Genomic DNA, 16385 nt, shown 5'->3' with positions numbered 1-16385 from the left:
CAAGAAAACAAAAAGTCACTACAAAACTAATGTAATTATTTCTTATGGTTCAATCCCTGCAGCCATACCACGTCAGGTTGTATCCCATTGCATCACAAGCTAAACAAAGCTGGGTTGTTTCAATACATGGGTGAATGTTCTCCAAACATATCAACACAATAGAAAGCATCACTGGTTACTCAAGAGATGGCACTTTTCTCTTTGAGTCAGAAAAGCATCTGTGTCCTACAATGGAATGAGGGGACATGCCCCTAGCAGAAGATGTGTAAACAGAAGTGTGACCTTTTGCTGTTATTAGAGATAAACTGTCCCTTTTTGTAAAACTGTAAGGATGTTGAGCCCTGTGTCCTGGCCATTTTAATTTCACCTACCAATGCACCAGCATTTTCAACTGATTGTATTATTTTTCCATTCCCATCCTTAAATGTAGCATGCACTTTTGTATATATTAAACAGTAAAAAAATCAGCTCAAAAAGGCAGATATGGTTCATTAGTGGACAACACAATGCCTCTAGTATATGTCTAATTCAAGGCTTGTAACATGATTTGGGTGCTTCAGACTGAAAGAGAACATGAATGTCTAGCCTATTTCTTCATGAGCTAGAAACTCAAACCCTGTACACCTCTAACATGGCAGAACTTCAATCTTTCAACTTGAACTAAACAAATTCAACATCAAACAATTCCAAACAAAGCACTCCTTGTCTCATCCAGTTCTATATGAAGAACATGAGGATCCCATCCTCCCAGTACTATTTGGATATTTAATTCTTCAGTAACTACAAAGTGATAGTAAAGAAAAAAAGTGAGAGAAAAAAATACCCAGACAAAGCAAAACCATTCATCTCCATTCTTTCAAAGTATCTACCATATGTCTTGAAGACAAGTCTCCTGTGCAGCTTTATATTTTATTGCCAAACAAGCTACTGGCATCATTTTGCACTTACAGCAGCAGCAAGCACTGGATATTTAGTCTGCTGTACCTCCATGTGCCTCCCCCAGCTGCTAAGGAAACAGGAAACTGTATGCATGTTGTAAGATTTTTATTAACAACTGTAACAACTCCCCCAGCAAACACACTTCTGTTTTATCAGTAGCTACTTTTTTTTTAAGAAATACCACAAATACATGTAACTACCAAGAAGTAAAATTATACTCCAGACTCAAACCTTACCTCTTGATTTATTAGTGTCTCTGTCTACCTCACAGCTTGCCTTCTCAGGAGACGGAAGCTCTGGTTCATGCTCCTGCTGGAGGAAAGAAATGCAAGAAAATATTGACCCTATACATCTCACTTCCACACTAAAAATTACAGCACAAAAGAACTAATTTACCCCAAATCACAGAAATATGCTGTGTTTGACAGTGTTACAGGCTTCATCTTAGAAGGGCTCTATTAACAATGAACATTTAAGCCTTACATAATAATGCACTTGTGGCAGCCAGGAATTTCCCCAGACAAGACAATGTATATCATAGTAAGAGGGTAAGTTTACCAGCACTGCAGAGTGATTTAGGCTCCACCTTCCACAGCTTTATCACCCCCCAAAATGCAAGTCAAGCCCTCAAGTCATATAGGAGTTTCTGGAGAAAAAATTGCTTCAACATTTTCAGTATTTCTGCCCGTTCTATACTACACACTAGTTACAGTGTGACTTCTTACCTTTATACTGCAACTCTGTAAGTCACATTTGTCTTTTTGCTGCTTTTTCTCCTCTCTCCTGTGTTGATAGGGTCGCACCCTTGCACAAGTCATTAAACTTTCAAAGTACAAGTAGACAGGACCCTTGTCCTCCTCTCGAATCTATAAGAAAAAAGAGACAAACCCCTCAAACCCCTCTTTTCTCTGCTCTGGGTGCATATCACAAAACAGCTTTGCTTTCTAAAAACACTTCAACATAAATGCTTCAATAGTACCAACAAAAAGCCACCACCAGCTCCCTGAAATTCAAACACATTCAGATATTCTTCTAAGTAAAGAAACAAAACTTAAGTGTCATGCACTGTTTAACATTATCTGATATACAGAACTACACTCTATGGCTGGTTTTCTCTACTGCTGTAGTTGCTTTTGTCTGATACTAAGGTGAGGAGAGACACAAAGCCAAATTCTTGGAACACTGGCAGTGAAACCTCAAGAAAGAACAAAAAAAAAAAAAACCAACCCAGAACTACACTGAACACTCTGTGTCTGTACCCCAACATTTTTTGCAAGTAATTCATACTTAGATATGTAAGCATGTAACATTATGCAGCCACTAACTTTTACAAACATTATAGGGCTAAAAATAATTTCGACAAAAATAGCAGATATTACTGTCTTTTTAAATGAGGCTATCAGTAAATCATAATCACCTTCCACCATCTCTGCACTGCTACAGTAAATTCCCAACAGAAGATGGACATAGTAAATATCTGTACACAATCAATCCATCCTAGCTTATCATCACACCTACAGGCAGTCCTAGGCTTTCACCTCAAACTTCTCTAAAGTTGCCTAGCACAGAAGCTTTTGGCAGCATTTGTTTTAATTTAATTTTGAGTACAAGGAAAAACATGCATCTCTTTTTTTGTCTTACCACTGGATTGGGTTTAGGAGTGTACACTCTGCCTGGTTTTGTTCCACTGGAAGATTTGTTCTTACTAGGAACCAAGACCTCTGGGCTGGGCAGTACCACAGATCTAACTGGTTCAATAACAGATGGTGTTGGGACATAAATTGGCTCTGGATCTACTTCACCTTCCACTTTCACCCACAATGGACAATTCCTAACAGGTTGTTCTGGCTCTGAGTCACAGATAGCTGAAAAAAAACAGAAAAAACAAAAAATACTTACAAATAAAATGCCATCTAACAGCAGTAACAGATTTTTTTGTTTGAGTTTGTGGTCTAGCCATGCAGCAATCACTAGTCCAAACTGCCAGAAAATACTACTGGTTGTTTTTCTTGCCTCAAATTCTAGTCAAAAGTGACTGGGATTTGTCTAAAAGGAAGAAGAAATTAAAATAAAAATGTTTCTACACTAATCCTCATTTCTTACTTTTACTGTGATAGAAAATCTGCAAAACCACTGAAAATTAGTGACCTCCACTGATGCTGCACACCGAAAAATGGCAAAACACCAAAAAAATCCTAGACCTGTATATGAAAGAATGAATTTATTCCAGTAGAACACCACAGAATACTTTGCTTTAGCTATTGCTAGAAGTATTGTTAGGAAGAAACTGAAAATGTAAATTCATGAGCAGTTTGTACCAATTTGGTTTTCTGAGCAAACCTTAGGCCAGATCTGAAATTACCATAAATAACTATACTTTCAAGGAAGACCATGAACTCTACAGCTATATACAACAACTGAAACTGCAGCTCCAGATCTGGCTTGTTTACAGGGAAAGATAACAGCACTGTAACAGTGAACATTACCAACAATGACAGCAGTAATTATCCCATATCCATAAAGACATTTGGAGAGTTGAACGAGAGTTTAAACTACCAAGAAGAAACTCCAACAATTTGATTCAATAAATAACTACATAGTGCCCAAAACGCTGATCATGTAAGTAAGAATTACAAAAAAAAAAAAAAAAAAAAAGGTGTTATTTCCTGTAAGTAAGCAGGATGCAGGATTTGGAAATGGCATCACTAGTACATCCTAATAAAAAATGCCCATCAAGTTTGGTGGTTTGCTGTAAGTAATCTCCACCAATACTCACTGTATTCCACCCTTTTTCTCTTCTTCCTATCCTTCTGCTTCGTCTCCTCTTCCTCCCCATCACCCTCTTCTTCCACATCCTCATCCTCTTGCTGTTGTCCTTGTGTTCCGAACAGCACAAGATTTCCACGCACAGCCTTTTTCATCATTTTCTTATGTTTTGATCCCCCCTTCACCAGCAAGACCCTTCTCTTGAGGCAGGTACACCCAAACATGCAGTCTGGCCTGCGGCAGTGGGTAGGCTGACGTTTCTCCTGTGCCAGACTGGCACATATGCAACCCAGTCGGCAGAAATCATTGTTGCAAGGAGGTGCTCGTCGTCTTATTATCTTGTGGATAGGTTTGCTTTTAAGAGATGCCTAAAAAAGGTTTTAAAGAATAATAAACTTCAGATTTTAGTAAGAGGAATATCATAGTAAAATTAAATCAAGCATATGCAAAATTGTTATACAAAATTCATTTAGAAAACCCCTCAATATACATTGTTTATGTATAAAAACTTGTCCTCTATACCACAAAAACCCAAAAAACCCCAGTGAAACAGAGTTTGGATTTGAAATCCCTTGAGCGGCAGCTGAAGACAGCAAAAACATCCTGGTAATAAGCAGGATGTGAAAAAAGCAAAAGTTATCATGTGACAACCAGGTAACATGACAGGATTTTCTTTCAGTTAGCTCAACTGAAAATATAAAAATGAAAATAGCAAGGAAATGCAGTTATTGAATAACAATTGTATTAGCCCAAATATTAACGGTGAGAATTTTAAATTTAGATTATTAATAATTTGTATCGTTATGTATTATCACAATTGGCTTTTTCTCATACTGCTAAGTTAGTACTACTGAAGTTTCACAGCAAAGACTACATCACAAAAGAATCTCATGCTTTATCATGATCCTTAGCAGCTCTATGCAACATCCATAAGTGGACAGATTAAAAAAACCAGCAGTACAGAAAAGAAACTATTACAGATGTACCTGAGCTGTAAGCAGGGTTGCCAAAGAGATGTCTGCTCGCTCTTCTGTAATATAGGTCCGTGGTTTCCCATCCCAGAGAGCACAGTCTTCCAAGTCCATTAACTTCACTTGGGATTTAGACAAACCTGGTGGACGAGGTGCTTGGTGATGCTGTGATGCTTGACGCAAACTGATCTGTTTTGGAAACGTGTTTTCATCCACAGCTGGCAGCACAAAACCATCTGCTTGGTTACTCAAGCTGCTAGCAGATTTAGCAGCCTTTTCCCCTGACACTGATGAGCTCTGTTTCTGCTGTGCAGGAAAAGGTGAAGGTAAAATAGGTTTGTAAGATGATTTTACTCTACTCTGTCTGGCTTGACTCTTTGTTTTCCTAGAGGTAGATGATGGAGGAGCAGGCTTCAATGTGTAAGATGTTGATGGAATTACAGTGGACTGTTTCTTTAAAACACTGTCGAGTGTTCGAACATAGCTAGTGCTCTTAGTGGGAAGCTGATACACCACAGGGGAAGTGGGAGTGTTAGAAGAGAATCCCATACTTGTTTCCATCAGTTTCCCTTCATTTTCCAGGTACTCATCCAGCTTGTCACTACAGAATGCTGAACGATTCTTCAATGAGCCTTCCGAACTGCCACCTAAACAAATGAACAGTACTTCAACTCCTGGAGTTAAATCTTACAATAACCAAACATGGCAGGATAGGTAAGTACATCTCTAAAAAATGCACTCTTCTACAAGAACTGTATACAGTACAGGCACACCATATATAATCCATTCTGAAACACAACCAGCAGCCTGCACATCTGTTTTTGTGGAGATCTTACACAGTGAGTTGGCCTTGGCTGGACTCCAACTGCCCACCAAACCGCTCTATCGCTCACCTTCTCAGCAGAACGAGGGGGTGAAAGTAAGCTGCAGAAAACCTCACGGGTCAATATAAAGGAAGTTCAATAAGGTAAAAGTAAAGGCCATGTGTGGAAGCAAGAGGAAATAAAAGATTTATTCTCTGCATCCCATCAGCAGGTGATGTACAGGCACTTGTCAGAAAGCATGGCTTCAGAACAAGTAGTAGTTACTCCAGAAGACAAACATCATAAGTAACAAATGCCCTCCCTCCTTCTCCATCCTGTTAAGCTTTTATTGCTGAGCAGACATGCAGTATGGAATATCCTTTTGGTCAGTTTGGGTTAGCTGTTCTATGTCCCCTCCCAAGATCATGTCCACCCACTGAGAGGCAGCCTTTGAGCACTGCTCAGCAGTAGCCCAAACACTGGTGTGTTACTAACACCCTTCCAGCTGCCAGTGCACAGCACAGCACTGTGAGAGCTCCTGTGGAGAAATTGAATTCCAGCTCAGCCAGATCCTACACAGCACTACAGGCCTTCTGTGATTCTATTCTTACATTAATTGTCCCAAACACCTGGCCTACCTAGTGTAGCACAATGTACCTGGAATATTCCAACACAACACTGTACAGAAGTGCAGAAGGTACAATATAAATACTTAATCTAATGTAAAATATGGACAATTTTCAACAATCCATTTAATGTATGGCAAAGTAATCAAGTATGTGAGGAATACCTGCTCTAACTGGACTTAAAAATACAGCAATATAAATGAAAATTACTCAGGTTCATTAGGGTGCCTGAGGCAACAGAGTTCTGGAATTACTATACTACCATATGAACTCAAAACTCAAACAACAAAACCAAAACTATTACAGCTTTGATCTTCACTCAAGCCTTCTGTGTAGAAAAGAATACATATTTTTATTTTACTCAGTTTCTCTCTTCTGTCATTAATCTCCATTCTGACTATGGAAACAGTACTAAAAAACTCTTTAATCATAACAGTCTCAATATAAAAAAATACATCTCTTATTATGACACACACAAATTGCAAGGTCTATGGAAGGTCAGAAAATGGCCACATGTTGGAAATAAGTACACTGATCTCTTTTTACTTTTTACCTTCATTTCTAGAAGCACCATGAAGCTTCCCTCTCCAGCCTTTGATTTTTGTGAAATCATTTGTCTTTCCTGTCCTGGAAACAAAAGGAAATCCAGTATCTGGAAAAGAAGAAAGGTAGCCTCAGTTTATGAAGTAAGTTTTACTGTATCAGTGCCTCAGCAAAATCTGCTTATTCCTTATCAGGGACAGGTGAAGAGTAACAAAATCAAAAGGTTTGAAGCAACTTGATTTTTCCTTTTTTTTTTTTTTTTTTTTTTTTTTTATTAACAGAATACTTAAAAAGAAGGTCAAGCTTCCTGTAGAGTTCTGCTCTATGACTGAGCATCTGCTATCCCACACAAGAAGTGTTTCCTTTATTTTCTGTTTTAGTCTTCTTAGCAATGAGCAAAAGCAGTTTGCTCCAAAAGTCTAATGGGCCAATCAACTAATTAGTAAGCTAAAATGGAAGAGGCAGGTTTTAAGCTCATACTACAGCCTCACTCAGCAAGAAGAGTAATTTGATTCTCTCCCCTCAGTTGGGCCAATGACTTTTGTAAGACCTGCAAAAACTTCTTTCACTGTTCTCTCAAATTCAGGTGAGTATCTATTAAGGGCATGGCCAGTGAACAACCACAAAAGGCAAACAGTTACATCTCTGTCAAGTTATGCATCAGCTATGGGAGCTAAGATGGAATGTAAAAATACTAACTGGGATCTGTGTGGCCATTTAACATATTCTTAGGCTAGAAATAATTGCATTGGACACTAAGCTGACTGAGGTCTTCTGAATTGAATCCTCCTCTCCTGCAGTGTAAACAATCTGAAATTCAGTGTCTTCCTCTACCAGCTCATAAAAGCGGTAGATTAAGGAAGACACAAGTAATCATAATATTACAGTGAGAAAAAGAGTTAAGCAGAAGACAGATAAGCATAAATTATACTTTGTCCATCCAGTTCACTATTAAAAACAGTACCTACCAACAGTATGAGAACCATAGTCACAGTAAGAGAAATGCACTGGTTTGGATTCCAAGCAAGTTAAAAAAAAAAACAATCAGTCACAACTTGTGTAATAAATAATTATTGTGAAGTTATAGGGTAGCCCCTGTGTGGCATCTCAAGGTCTTATGGAAAATTCTGATACTCAGCTCTGTGAAAGACAACTTTCTTTTTTTTTGGTATGCAAAAACAACATCAGACAAATTCAGACTGCTTAAGCCTTTCTTGAACAATCTGAGAGGTCAATATAAAATAGACAGATACTATTACTGGATCATAACCATCACAAAACAGCAACCCTCTGAATAATCCAACCACAATTAGGACTCCTTGTCCAGTAACCACAAAATGACCTGAGGTTCTCCCTTTTTGAAGTTTTAGTATCATTTTAATCTCTTTAGATTCTAAGTTGAACTAAACAGCCATTCTCTCCTTCTCATCGATAATAAAATGGCAACACTTGACAATACAGCAAATTCATGTTCTACCCACCTGGAGAATTGGGGTTGGTACCTGGATAGTTCCACAGAGAGTAATTTGAGTAGGAAAGAGGAAGTTGCACACCCAAATATTTCAAGTCAATGCTCATTGTTGGGTCCACAGAATTCAACTTCAGTCCCACTACAAGAAACAAGTAACAGTAAATGTCTCAATGCAGCAAGATGTTAGGAAAAAAAAAATAAAGATATCAGTAAAAGATAAACCATTCAGTTACCATGGGCTTTTCTGGCATTCCCCAACCATTTTAAGAGACTTGAAAAAAAGCATTAGTGCCATAACAGTTACTTACACAGGATTTATAGCAGACCTAAATTAAAGAGCATTTTACATAATGGGAATTTGAGAAAAAAACTGAATTACTTTTCACAGTTTTTTGACTGCTCCTGAAGTTTTCACAGAAATTTATTAACCACTGTGCCAGGGTTGTAATAAATGTCACAATAAAACCTTTTGTCTGTTTTTCTGAATAAGTCAGCACCATTTACATTTTTGAAGCTGGAGTTGCTCTCTGAACCCAACTCAGCTGACTGACATTTCATATCCCTAAGTTATCAAGTCTGCCAGCAGTACTTACACATCTCCTTTTGTACTGAGCTAAACTTGTGCAAGAACATGTATCACACGTACATCAGCTTCAACCAGCATAAGAGACTACAAATCACATTTTAGCTCTGAACAATGGGTGTGTTTGTTTGACTGCCGTGATATGAGTTTAGACAGTGATTCTAACAACAATCTGTGCTGTTAAAGACACTGAAGCATTTGTGGTGGCATCAACATGTTCCTTCACTAAAAACCCCCAATATTCAAACTGAAAGATTTACTTGGTAACAAAAGCTGTATCTGTCAATGGCAGAACAAATATAGATACAGAAGTGCTGAGAAAAGTAAAAGCTAGGAAAATCGATATTGCACCTTTTCAGAAATCACTGTCAATCAAATTCAGCTCACAGCTGGGAGCTGAGAACTTCTATTTTGATTTTTAGCTGTAGAAACTTACAAATGTTGCTCCTGCTGCCCACAAGTTTGAAATGAATACATTAAATGTATGCATCTTGAAACTGAGAATGTACTACTTGACACGGCTCAAGAAACAAAGTCTCTTATTTGCACATACAGTGGAAACCTTGTGCTGGCCATACACATTTAATTTCACAAGTGGAAACACAGTGACCAGATAACTACCAGTCTGGAAACAAGTGACATGAAACAAATCTGTTATCACAGACAGTCTAGTGATATAATTGTCATATCTACCTAGGGAAAAGAAGAAGAAAGTCAAGGTGGTGTTTTGTATAAAAATATGTCAACTGACAAATGTCAACGTGCCATCCATTTCTTTTTTTCTATTCAAATAAAATGGAAAGAGTAGAGAGTTTATTTTTCTTTACACTCCTTTCTGCCACCTGCAAAAACAAGCCTATTTTTGTTTCACACTCACATAAAAATAAGAACATCATACATGCACAAAATTTATTTTTTCAGTTTAGGATCATGAAGTAAAAACCATCCAAGTCAAAACCCAAGAGGATGAGCCCAAAAAGTGCAACATGGAATGACCACAGCCAGCCAGAGGAGAATAAATGGTAACAGTTAAGTATTATGTCAATAAAGACATCCCCCTATACAACAGGTGAACTATTACTTTTTCAAATTTCTGTCATTTCCAGAGCATTGCTAAATTTCAGCTGCTGTAAGCAAACAGTAACAATGAAGAACTAGAAGAACTTTCTCCCCTCCATCAGCTGCAGCTGATTAATCTGAAATATGAAACATGACAACACTGTCTTCAATTTTCAAGAATATAGTCAGGAATTCAAATTAGCTCAGATAAAATAAGCATCCCACAGCATTTCAGTGCTGCAGCAGGAGCTCTCCTTTTAACATGTTTAAGTTGGATTCCCTTCTTTCTGAAGCATTTTCCTGCAATTCTGGTGCCTCTAAAATCTAGACAGCCTCTATCACCCTGTTACTAACTTCACAGATCAAGAGCAATTGCAGGGCTCAGGTATAGCTCCAACATTTCATCAGTGAATCCCAAAAAGAATCTTAAACTTCTCAACTATACTGTTGAGAATCAAAACCAGGGTTAACATCACAACTGCTCTGTCCATTCCTTCCAGGACCTCAGCTCTGCAAAGCAAGAAACCTGTAATAATTTGGAAGATGAAGGTAATCTGGAGAAAGTCTGGTTCCTTGTTCACATGCAGCAGCTGAAGTCTAACAACAATTGCAGTCATATTGTAATTCACTTCATAGCCCAATCAGACTGCATCTATTGTAGTGATGCTCTTGCTGCAAATAGTTTCTCTGTATCTTCATTTCCCTCTAAAAATTAGAAGCTGTGGTTCATCTCCACCATGCTGAATTGCAATTTCACTATTTAACAGGCTCAGCCAACACTGGAAACGATGGTCATTACCACTCAAGAAAAAAAAAATTCTTTGGATGGCTTTTTCTTAACCTAATGCTTGACATTTCTTGTCCATTTTGTAGTATCTGTGAACTGCTCAAAACCCTTCAGAAGGCACCTCACACTTCAGCTGGTGAAAAAGCATGTGGGTTGTACATGCTCTCAGCTGCAGGATCATCTCATGAGTAAAACAGCCCTCATAACTGCTGCAGCTATCAATGTATCACACACTGTAATTTTATGATACTTTTTTTGGGTAAAGGTAACACCTAGGACGTCCACAATAAAATCCTAAAATGCCTTAACATTACTAGCTCTTACCATACACCATGCACAAACCATCCAAGCTAATCCAATGTCCTTCACCACAGAAGCTCAGTGAGGGCCCAGAACAGCTCATAGATCAGTATTTGGAGACTCGACTCAGTCCCTACAGTATTACAGTTACGCGTTTGAAACATTCAGGGCAAGAACCTCAAGAGTATGAAGTACAATGTTTCCATGTGTATCAATAATTTTATCACCTGCTCTGATGCCTACCTTAATGTCATTGGTCTTAGGACTACTATTGCTGATGTCTTTCAAAATCATCAGAAGAGAGAACATTAAGTTCCACTCCGGGATCCTTGACTTTCCTTCGTCTACCTCAGGAAAACATTGTATAGAAAATCCCAGACTGAAAGAATCTTGCTTGGCCCTTTTACATGGCTAGTGAACTGGATGAATAGGGACTCAAAGAAATAAGGACTCAAATCACAGTAAATGTAGCCTTGGTTAAGTGTTGCTGGATCTCCAGCTCTTCACTCACCAGGAAATGCCTGCTTTTATGAAGAAGTAAAACTATCTCTATGTGCTTTCAACCAAGTTTAGGTCATTACAAAACAGGCACTTCGGAAGGCTCAGCAACTGCTGCAAGAGGCACGTAACGTGCAGACTCCTGCTCTCCTATTGGAGATTCAGGAGCCACCTTTTGCCACCTCCACATTTTCTAGTTTGTAACAAACATGTATGCAGATGAAAAGTCAGGTCCCAGCTGTATTAGGCATATACAGTATTGGCACGAGCAGGAATTATGAACTGAGTATGACTAAGTGCAATGATCAACCAGATGCATCAGTACATGACCACTTACCTTCCTGAAGGCTAGGATGAATTACTTGCTTATGCCTCAAGGTCTTCAGCTCTTCCATCAACTCCTTTTCCAGTACTTGTATTCTTGCTTGACAATCTACTCAAAAAATAAGAGATCGTATAAAAAATATTTGCCATGCAAAAAACTGACTTAATTATTAATTTTTCAGTGTGTCTTTACAAATTCCCTTATTGCAGGGAAGAGCCACTCACAAAAAAAGAAAAAAGAAAACTGTACCTGGATCACTTGTAGTCAACAGGGGAGTCTGAAGATTCTGTGACTCTTCTCCACCAGCTCTATCAACAGTGTTAATGTCAAGAGCTTCCTACACACATGAAGAGCCTCGAATAAGTTACCTTAAAACACTTGGATGCAAAGTAGGCCACATCAAATATCACCAAATTATACAAAACATGAGACTGTTTCATAAAAAAGCACGCATTTTTTTTATACAGAACTCCAGATCCAGCTATCTTTTCCTAAGCTGCAAGAAGTAAGACCATGTTATGAATAACACAGGGTCAAAACAAGAACGGATTTAGAAAGAGGCCATGAAACTCCAAACTCATTTTAAAAGAAAACATAACTTTAGCTTGTAAGCACAAAGGCTTTAAAAGGTGTTTGAATTTTAAATTTTACTCCACAACAATGATGTTTTACCTTTGATGCAAAGGACACAAAAAGAACACCATCAACATCTTCAAGGTCCGGTTTAACGTCTGGAAGGATGCTCCCAGGCCCCAGAGAAGTGTTCTTGCTTGCTACTACATTTTTCCCTATACCTCTAGGTGGTCGACCAGCCTTGGAAATTTTCAGTTTCCGGGGCCTTCCTCTTTTATTTGTAACTGATGATAGGGTGCTTTGATTGTTACCAGAGCCTTTGAGGGACGTAGGGCTCTTCAGTATGCCAGACCTTTTTCTGCCACAGATCTCTTTATCTGGAAAGTCACAACTTACTGAGCCCCTGAGACTGAAATTAGGTGATTTGGATAGAGCCCACTGGGCTTCTCCAATTGAACAGTATTTCTGCGACATTCTACTCCCAGGAGATTCTTTCTTCACAACTAACTCCTCAGGCACAGTCACTGTGCCTGAGGAAGGATCTTTGTGATTTTCAAAACACACGGGCAAGGAATCCAGGATTGCACTCAAAGGGGATTTATCCTTCTTGCAAGAGGAAAGCATGGTCTGCGGTAGCTCAGATATCTTCACGGTGCTCTTTGTGACTGCACAAGGCTCCAAATAGACCACAGGCATCTTACCACTATCTAGTTTTAACATTTTTGCTTTGGCAACACCTGAAGGACTGGTTAGCATACGCTTCCTAGGCTTGAATTCTCCATCAATTCCATCTGTTTCACGGCGTCTCATTAGATGTTTTTGTACAATAGGATCATCATCGTCCGTGTTGGAATATTCATCAGTTTCTTCATCTGTGTCTTCCTCTTTCACAGTCACTCCTTGTGTGCAAATATTTGACCCGTAGTCATAGTCATCTACTGGCTCCTCTTTAATGACTACATTAAAGTGTCCATTTGGGTCCAATGGAGATGCCACACGGGAACTGCTTTCATAACTGCTAGCAATGGTACTGGGGTAGGAAAAGGGGACAAAACCAAAATATAATGTAAGATCTTTATCATATCTCCTTTACCAAAATTCCACCATCTCCCATAATTCTTGGTTATATAGTAAGAAGCTTCTAAAATGCTCCCAGACATAAGTCTGCTAAATAAGCTGTCTTTTACAAGCTTACATTTTTAGAAGATTCAAGAAACCCCAGAAATTGCCATAATTAAGAACAATCCGACTTCTTATCTGAAGGCAGCAGCACAACTTCCTTCCCTACTAATATCAGGGTGACACTTGCACTTTTTCCTCTTTTACTCAGCATGAACCCATGCTAAGCTGTCATATTTTAAGTGTTTAGAAGTGGCCTTAGTTTGTTGTGTACCTCATTAGGACACTAAAGCCATTGTGCTTGCAAGTAAGAAGTCAAGCGAGCCCTTAAAGCACCAAAATTTTAGTTAATGCACCCTGAAGCCACATACAGACAATTCCTAAATTCAACTGCTGTTTGAACACTTACAGAATATTACTGAATCCTGAATATCCTACTGAATCCTGCTTCATTTTCTATCAAGTGTGAGTCCTAACCTAACCAGAATTCAAAATACTATGCATTATATACTGAAGATTAACAGTACATGCAACTCATCATGGGCTTGAGAGCCAGATACATCAGTCGAAGAACTACAGTCACCAGTTTTCTTTAGCGTGTCATAAGAGAAAACTTCTAAGGTATGAAGCCAGAAACTCATATCCAGAATAAAACTCAGAAAAAAAGCTCAGAACTTATTTACTCAATGTATCACATAGTATTACAATATAACCTTTATACTTATTATATAATACACTACATATAATTATATTAGACTATTATTGTCAATTTTGTGTTATTAAAAATAAAATTATTTGTTAATGACAATAATTTCAAGTAAAATTTAACATAATTATAGTAGTAAAACATAATATAATGAATATTGCCCTACATACACTGGATGTATACATGTATGTGTGTCTATTTTATCATTAATATTATCCATCCCTACCCCTTTAAAGAAGTGCTAAGCCCAGTTGAACCCACAGCTGGGACTGAGAAAGGAAAAAAGAAGTGGAGGAAGAAGTTGCTTCGTTCTTGTGTAGACTGAGGAAACACTTAAGGGAGAAGAGCCGGGACACACAAGAACCACAACATGGAGCTGGGAGTATTCCCTTCATGAAGGAACACAGCAGTATTAAAACAGGGGCTGACAGTTAAGATACAAATTTATATAGTTACATATAAAATGCAGATGATTGAGAGAAACTATCTAGAAAAATTGTTGCAACTCAAAAGGACACTAAGTAACAGGCATTAAGCTTAATGTGAAAACATGACTCCTGAGGGAATAGCGGGAGGCATGAGACTTGAATTCTAGTTTTGTCTACTGTTTTCTCTGGACAATGAGTTTTCTATTAGAAATTTTCTTACTTTCATTTAATTAATAATGTGAAATGTAAGATTAAAAAGCCTTTCTTGGTCAGTGAGTTTACTGTGAAAGAAATGCAAAGACAGACTACTTGTAAGCTACTAGCAGCTGAAAATCCTGCCACAATACTAAGCTAAGAGGCTGATTCAGAACAGCCCATCCACAATTAAAGTGAGTATTATTAATACTCACATGCTCTGCTACTTTAAAATTCTTGAAAATCAAGGGGCAAAAAACCATAACAAACTTGCAGGCCAGGAATAAATTTCTCATCTGAGTTTTACCATTTTCAGTTGGAAGCCCAGTAAAGCCTGGACTTTGCTAGTCCTCCTTTACCTATTGCAAGGCATGTCCATGTAAGTTAAGGATTACCTTTCTATTTGGGATCTGGACAGTATCTAAACTAAAAAGCCCTGCTGTAATACTGAAACTTCTAGACACAAATACTGTTCTATTCTGCATAATACAACCATAAGCCAGGTGGTGACAAAAGTGAGGTATGACTCATGCATGTATATGCAAGAGACTTCAGAAACTAAGGGCCAGATGAAATTGCTTCAGTGCTAAAAAGCGAATTTTTTATTCTCTGAGAAGTTGGTTATTACATGAAAATTTAAAATCAATGTTTTGTGCAAATCCTTAATATAAACAGTTTTCAAAAAAATTTGCTTCAATGACCCTCTCCAGGCAAATGAAATATCACTATGAAAGCAAAATAAAGCTGTCAATAACTATTTTTCTGAGTTTTACTTCCAATATGCAAAGTTATCTAAACTCTTCTCCATGCTCTCAGGAACCAAAAAAAGCCCATTCCTTCTGTAATCTGTGTCTTTTCAGTATTTAAGATGGGTTAGAACAGCATTTTTTTAGAATAAAGTAAGTCTAGACAACCTTCTTTCTAATAGACTGACACATGAAAATAATGCAAAAGAAAGGTTTGTGCACTCTAGATCTCAAAACAATTCTAGTACTCTTAAGAATTATTACTATAATAGAAGAAATTCAACGAAGTGTCAAAGTATGAATAACTTTGTAATTTGAAGTTTTTCAAAAGGCAAGAAGATCCTTCTTGCAAGACAAAAAAAGCAACTGAGGAAATCTCTGTCCTCTCTAAAACACACAGTTGTACAGTAATACAGTTTCTGTATAACTACATCATAAATATAACTTTTCCCCAATAAGAACTGACCCCTAATTTCACCATTAACCATTAATATCATGCTGATATCCTGCAGTTAAATAATTTTCTTGTGTACTGATCTACAAAGGCTGCTTTTACCACTAAATCTTTGGCAGATTAAGCCTGGTATTAACGAACTGACATGAAGCAAAATGGCAGAAAAGAAACCTCTATGTATTTTTTAAGTAATTTCTTCTCAAAGTATCTCTATGTGCACGTTAACTATTCACTAAGTTTGCTCCATTCTGCTGCTTGGATTTTCAAAACTAAGTCCAGTAAAACAATAGGCTTTTCCAGGCTTGCTTTAGAAAAATCAAGTAGTTCTCAAGTACTTCCCTTACCTCACAGCAAATAAGAGGCAACTGACTAGCAACAGGCAGGCTACCTCACACTTCTTTGTGGAATACAAGAATTCACACCAAGCAGTTATTGACAAAAGGGTGGCTTGCTGCCAATTACAACTGCCTTGCAGCAATCCCTACACATACAC

The 16385-nt window shown here is 37.9% G+C and overlaps 1 protein-coding gene across 6 annotated transcripts in view; it reads right to left on the bottom strand.

Moving 5' to 3' along the window:
• Positions 1-16385, bottom strand: part of MGA (MAX dimerization protein MGA) — a 55780-nt gene that overhangs the window by 27134 nt on the left and 12261 nt on the right. For 5 of the 6 annotated variants that reach the window (XM_056492669.1, XM_056492670.1, XM_056492674.1 and 2 more), the window contains exons 3-12: positions 12344-13274; positions 11921-12008; positions 11684-11779; positions 8130-8258; positions 6659-6757; positions 4692-5323; positions 3716-4073; positions 2581-2804; positions 1665-1805; positions 1176-1251 (exon numbers count right to left, since the gene is read on the bottom strand). In XM_056492669.1, coding sequence (XP_056348644.1) covers positions 1176-1251; positions 1665-1805; positions 2581-2804; positions 3716-4073; positions 4692-5323; positions 6659-6757; positions 8130-8258; positions 11684-11779; positions 11921-12008; positions 12344-13274 — 2774 coding nt within the window. The remainder of the gene's footprint in view (positions 1-1175; positions 1252-1664; positions 1806-2580; positions 2805-3715; positions 4074-4691; positions 5324-6658; positions 6758-8129; positions 8259-11683; positions 11780-11920; positions 12009-12343; positions 13275-16385) is intronic. The other variant, XM_056492672.1, reaches the window with a different exon arrangement.

This window comes from Oenanthe melanoleuca, chromosome 5 (assembly GCF_029582105.1).
Source record: "Oenanthe melanoleuca isolate GR-GAL-2019-014 chromosome 5, OMel1.0, whole genome shotgun sequence".
Classification (NCBI taxonomy): domain Eukaryota; kingdom Metazoa; phylum Chordata; class Aves; order Passeriformes; family Muscicapidae; genus Oenanthe; species Oenanthe melanoleuca.
The sequence above is the reverse complement of the archived record's forward strand: the minus strand, read 5'-3'. Positions and strand labels throughout refer to the sequence as shown.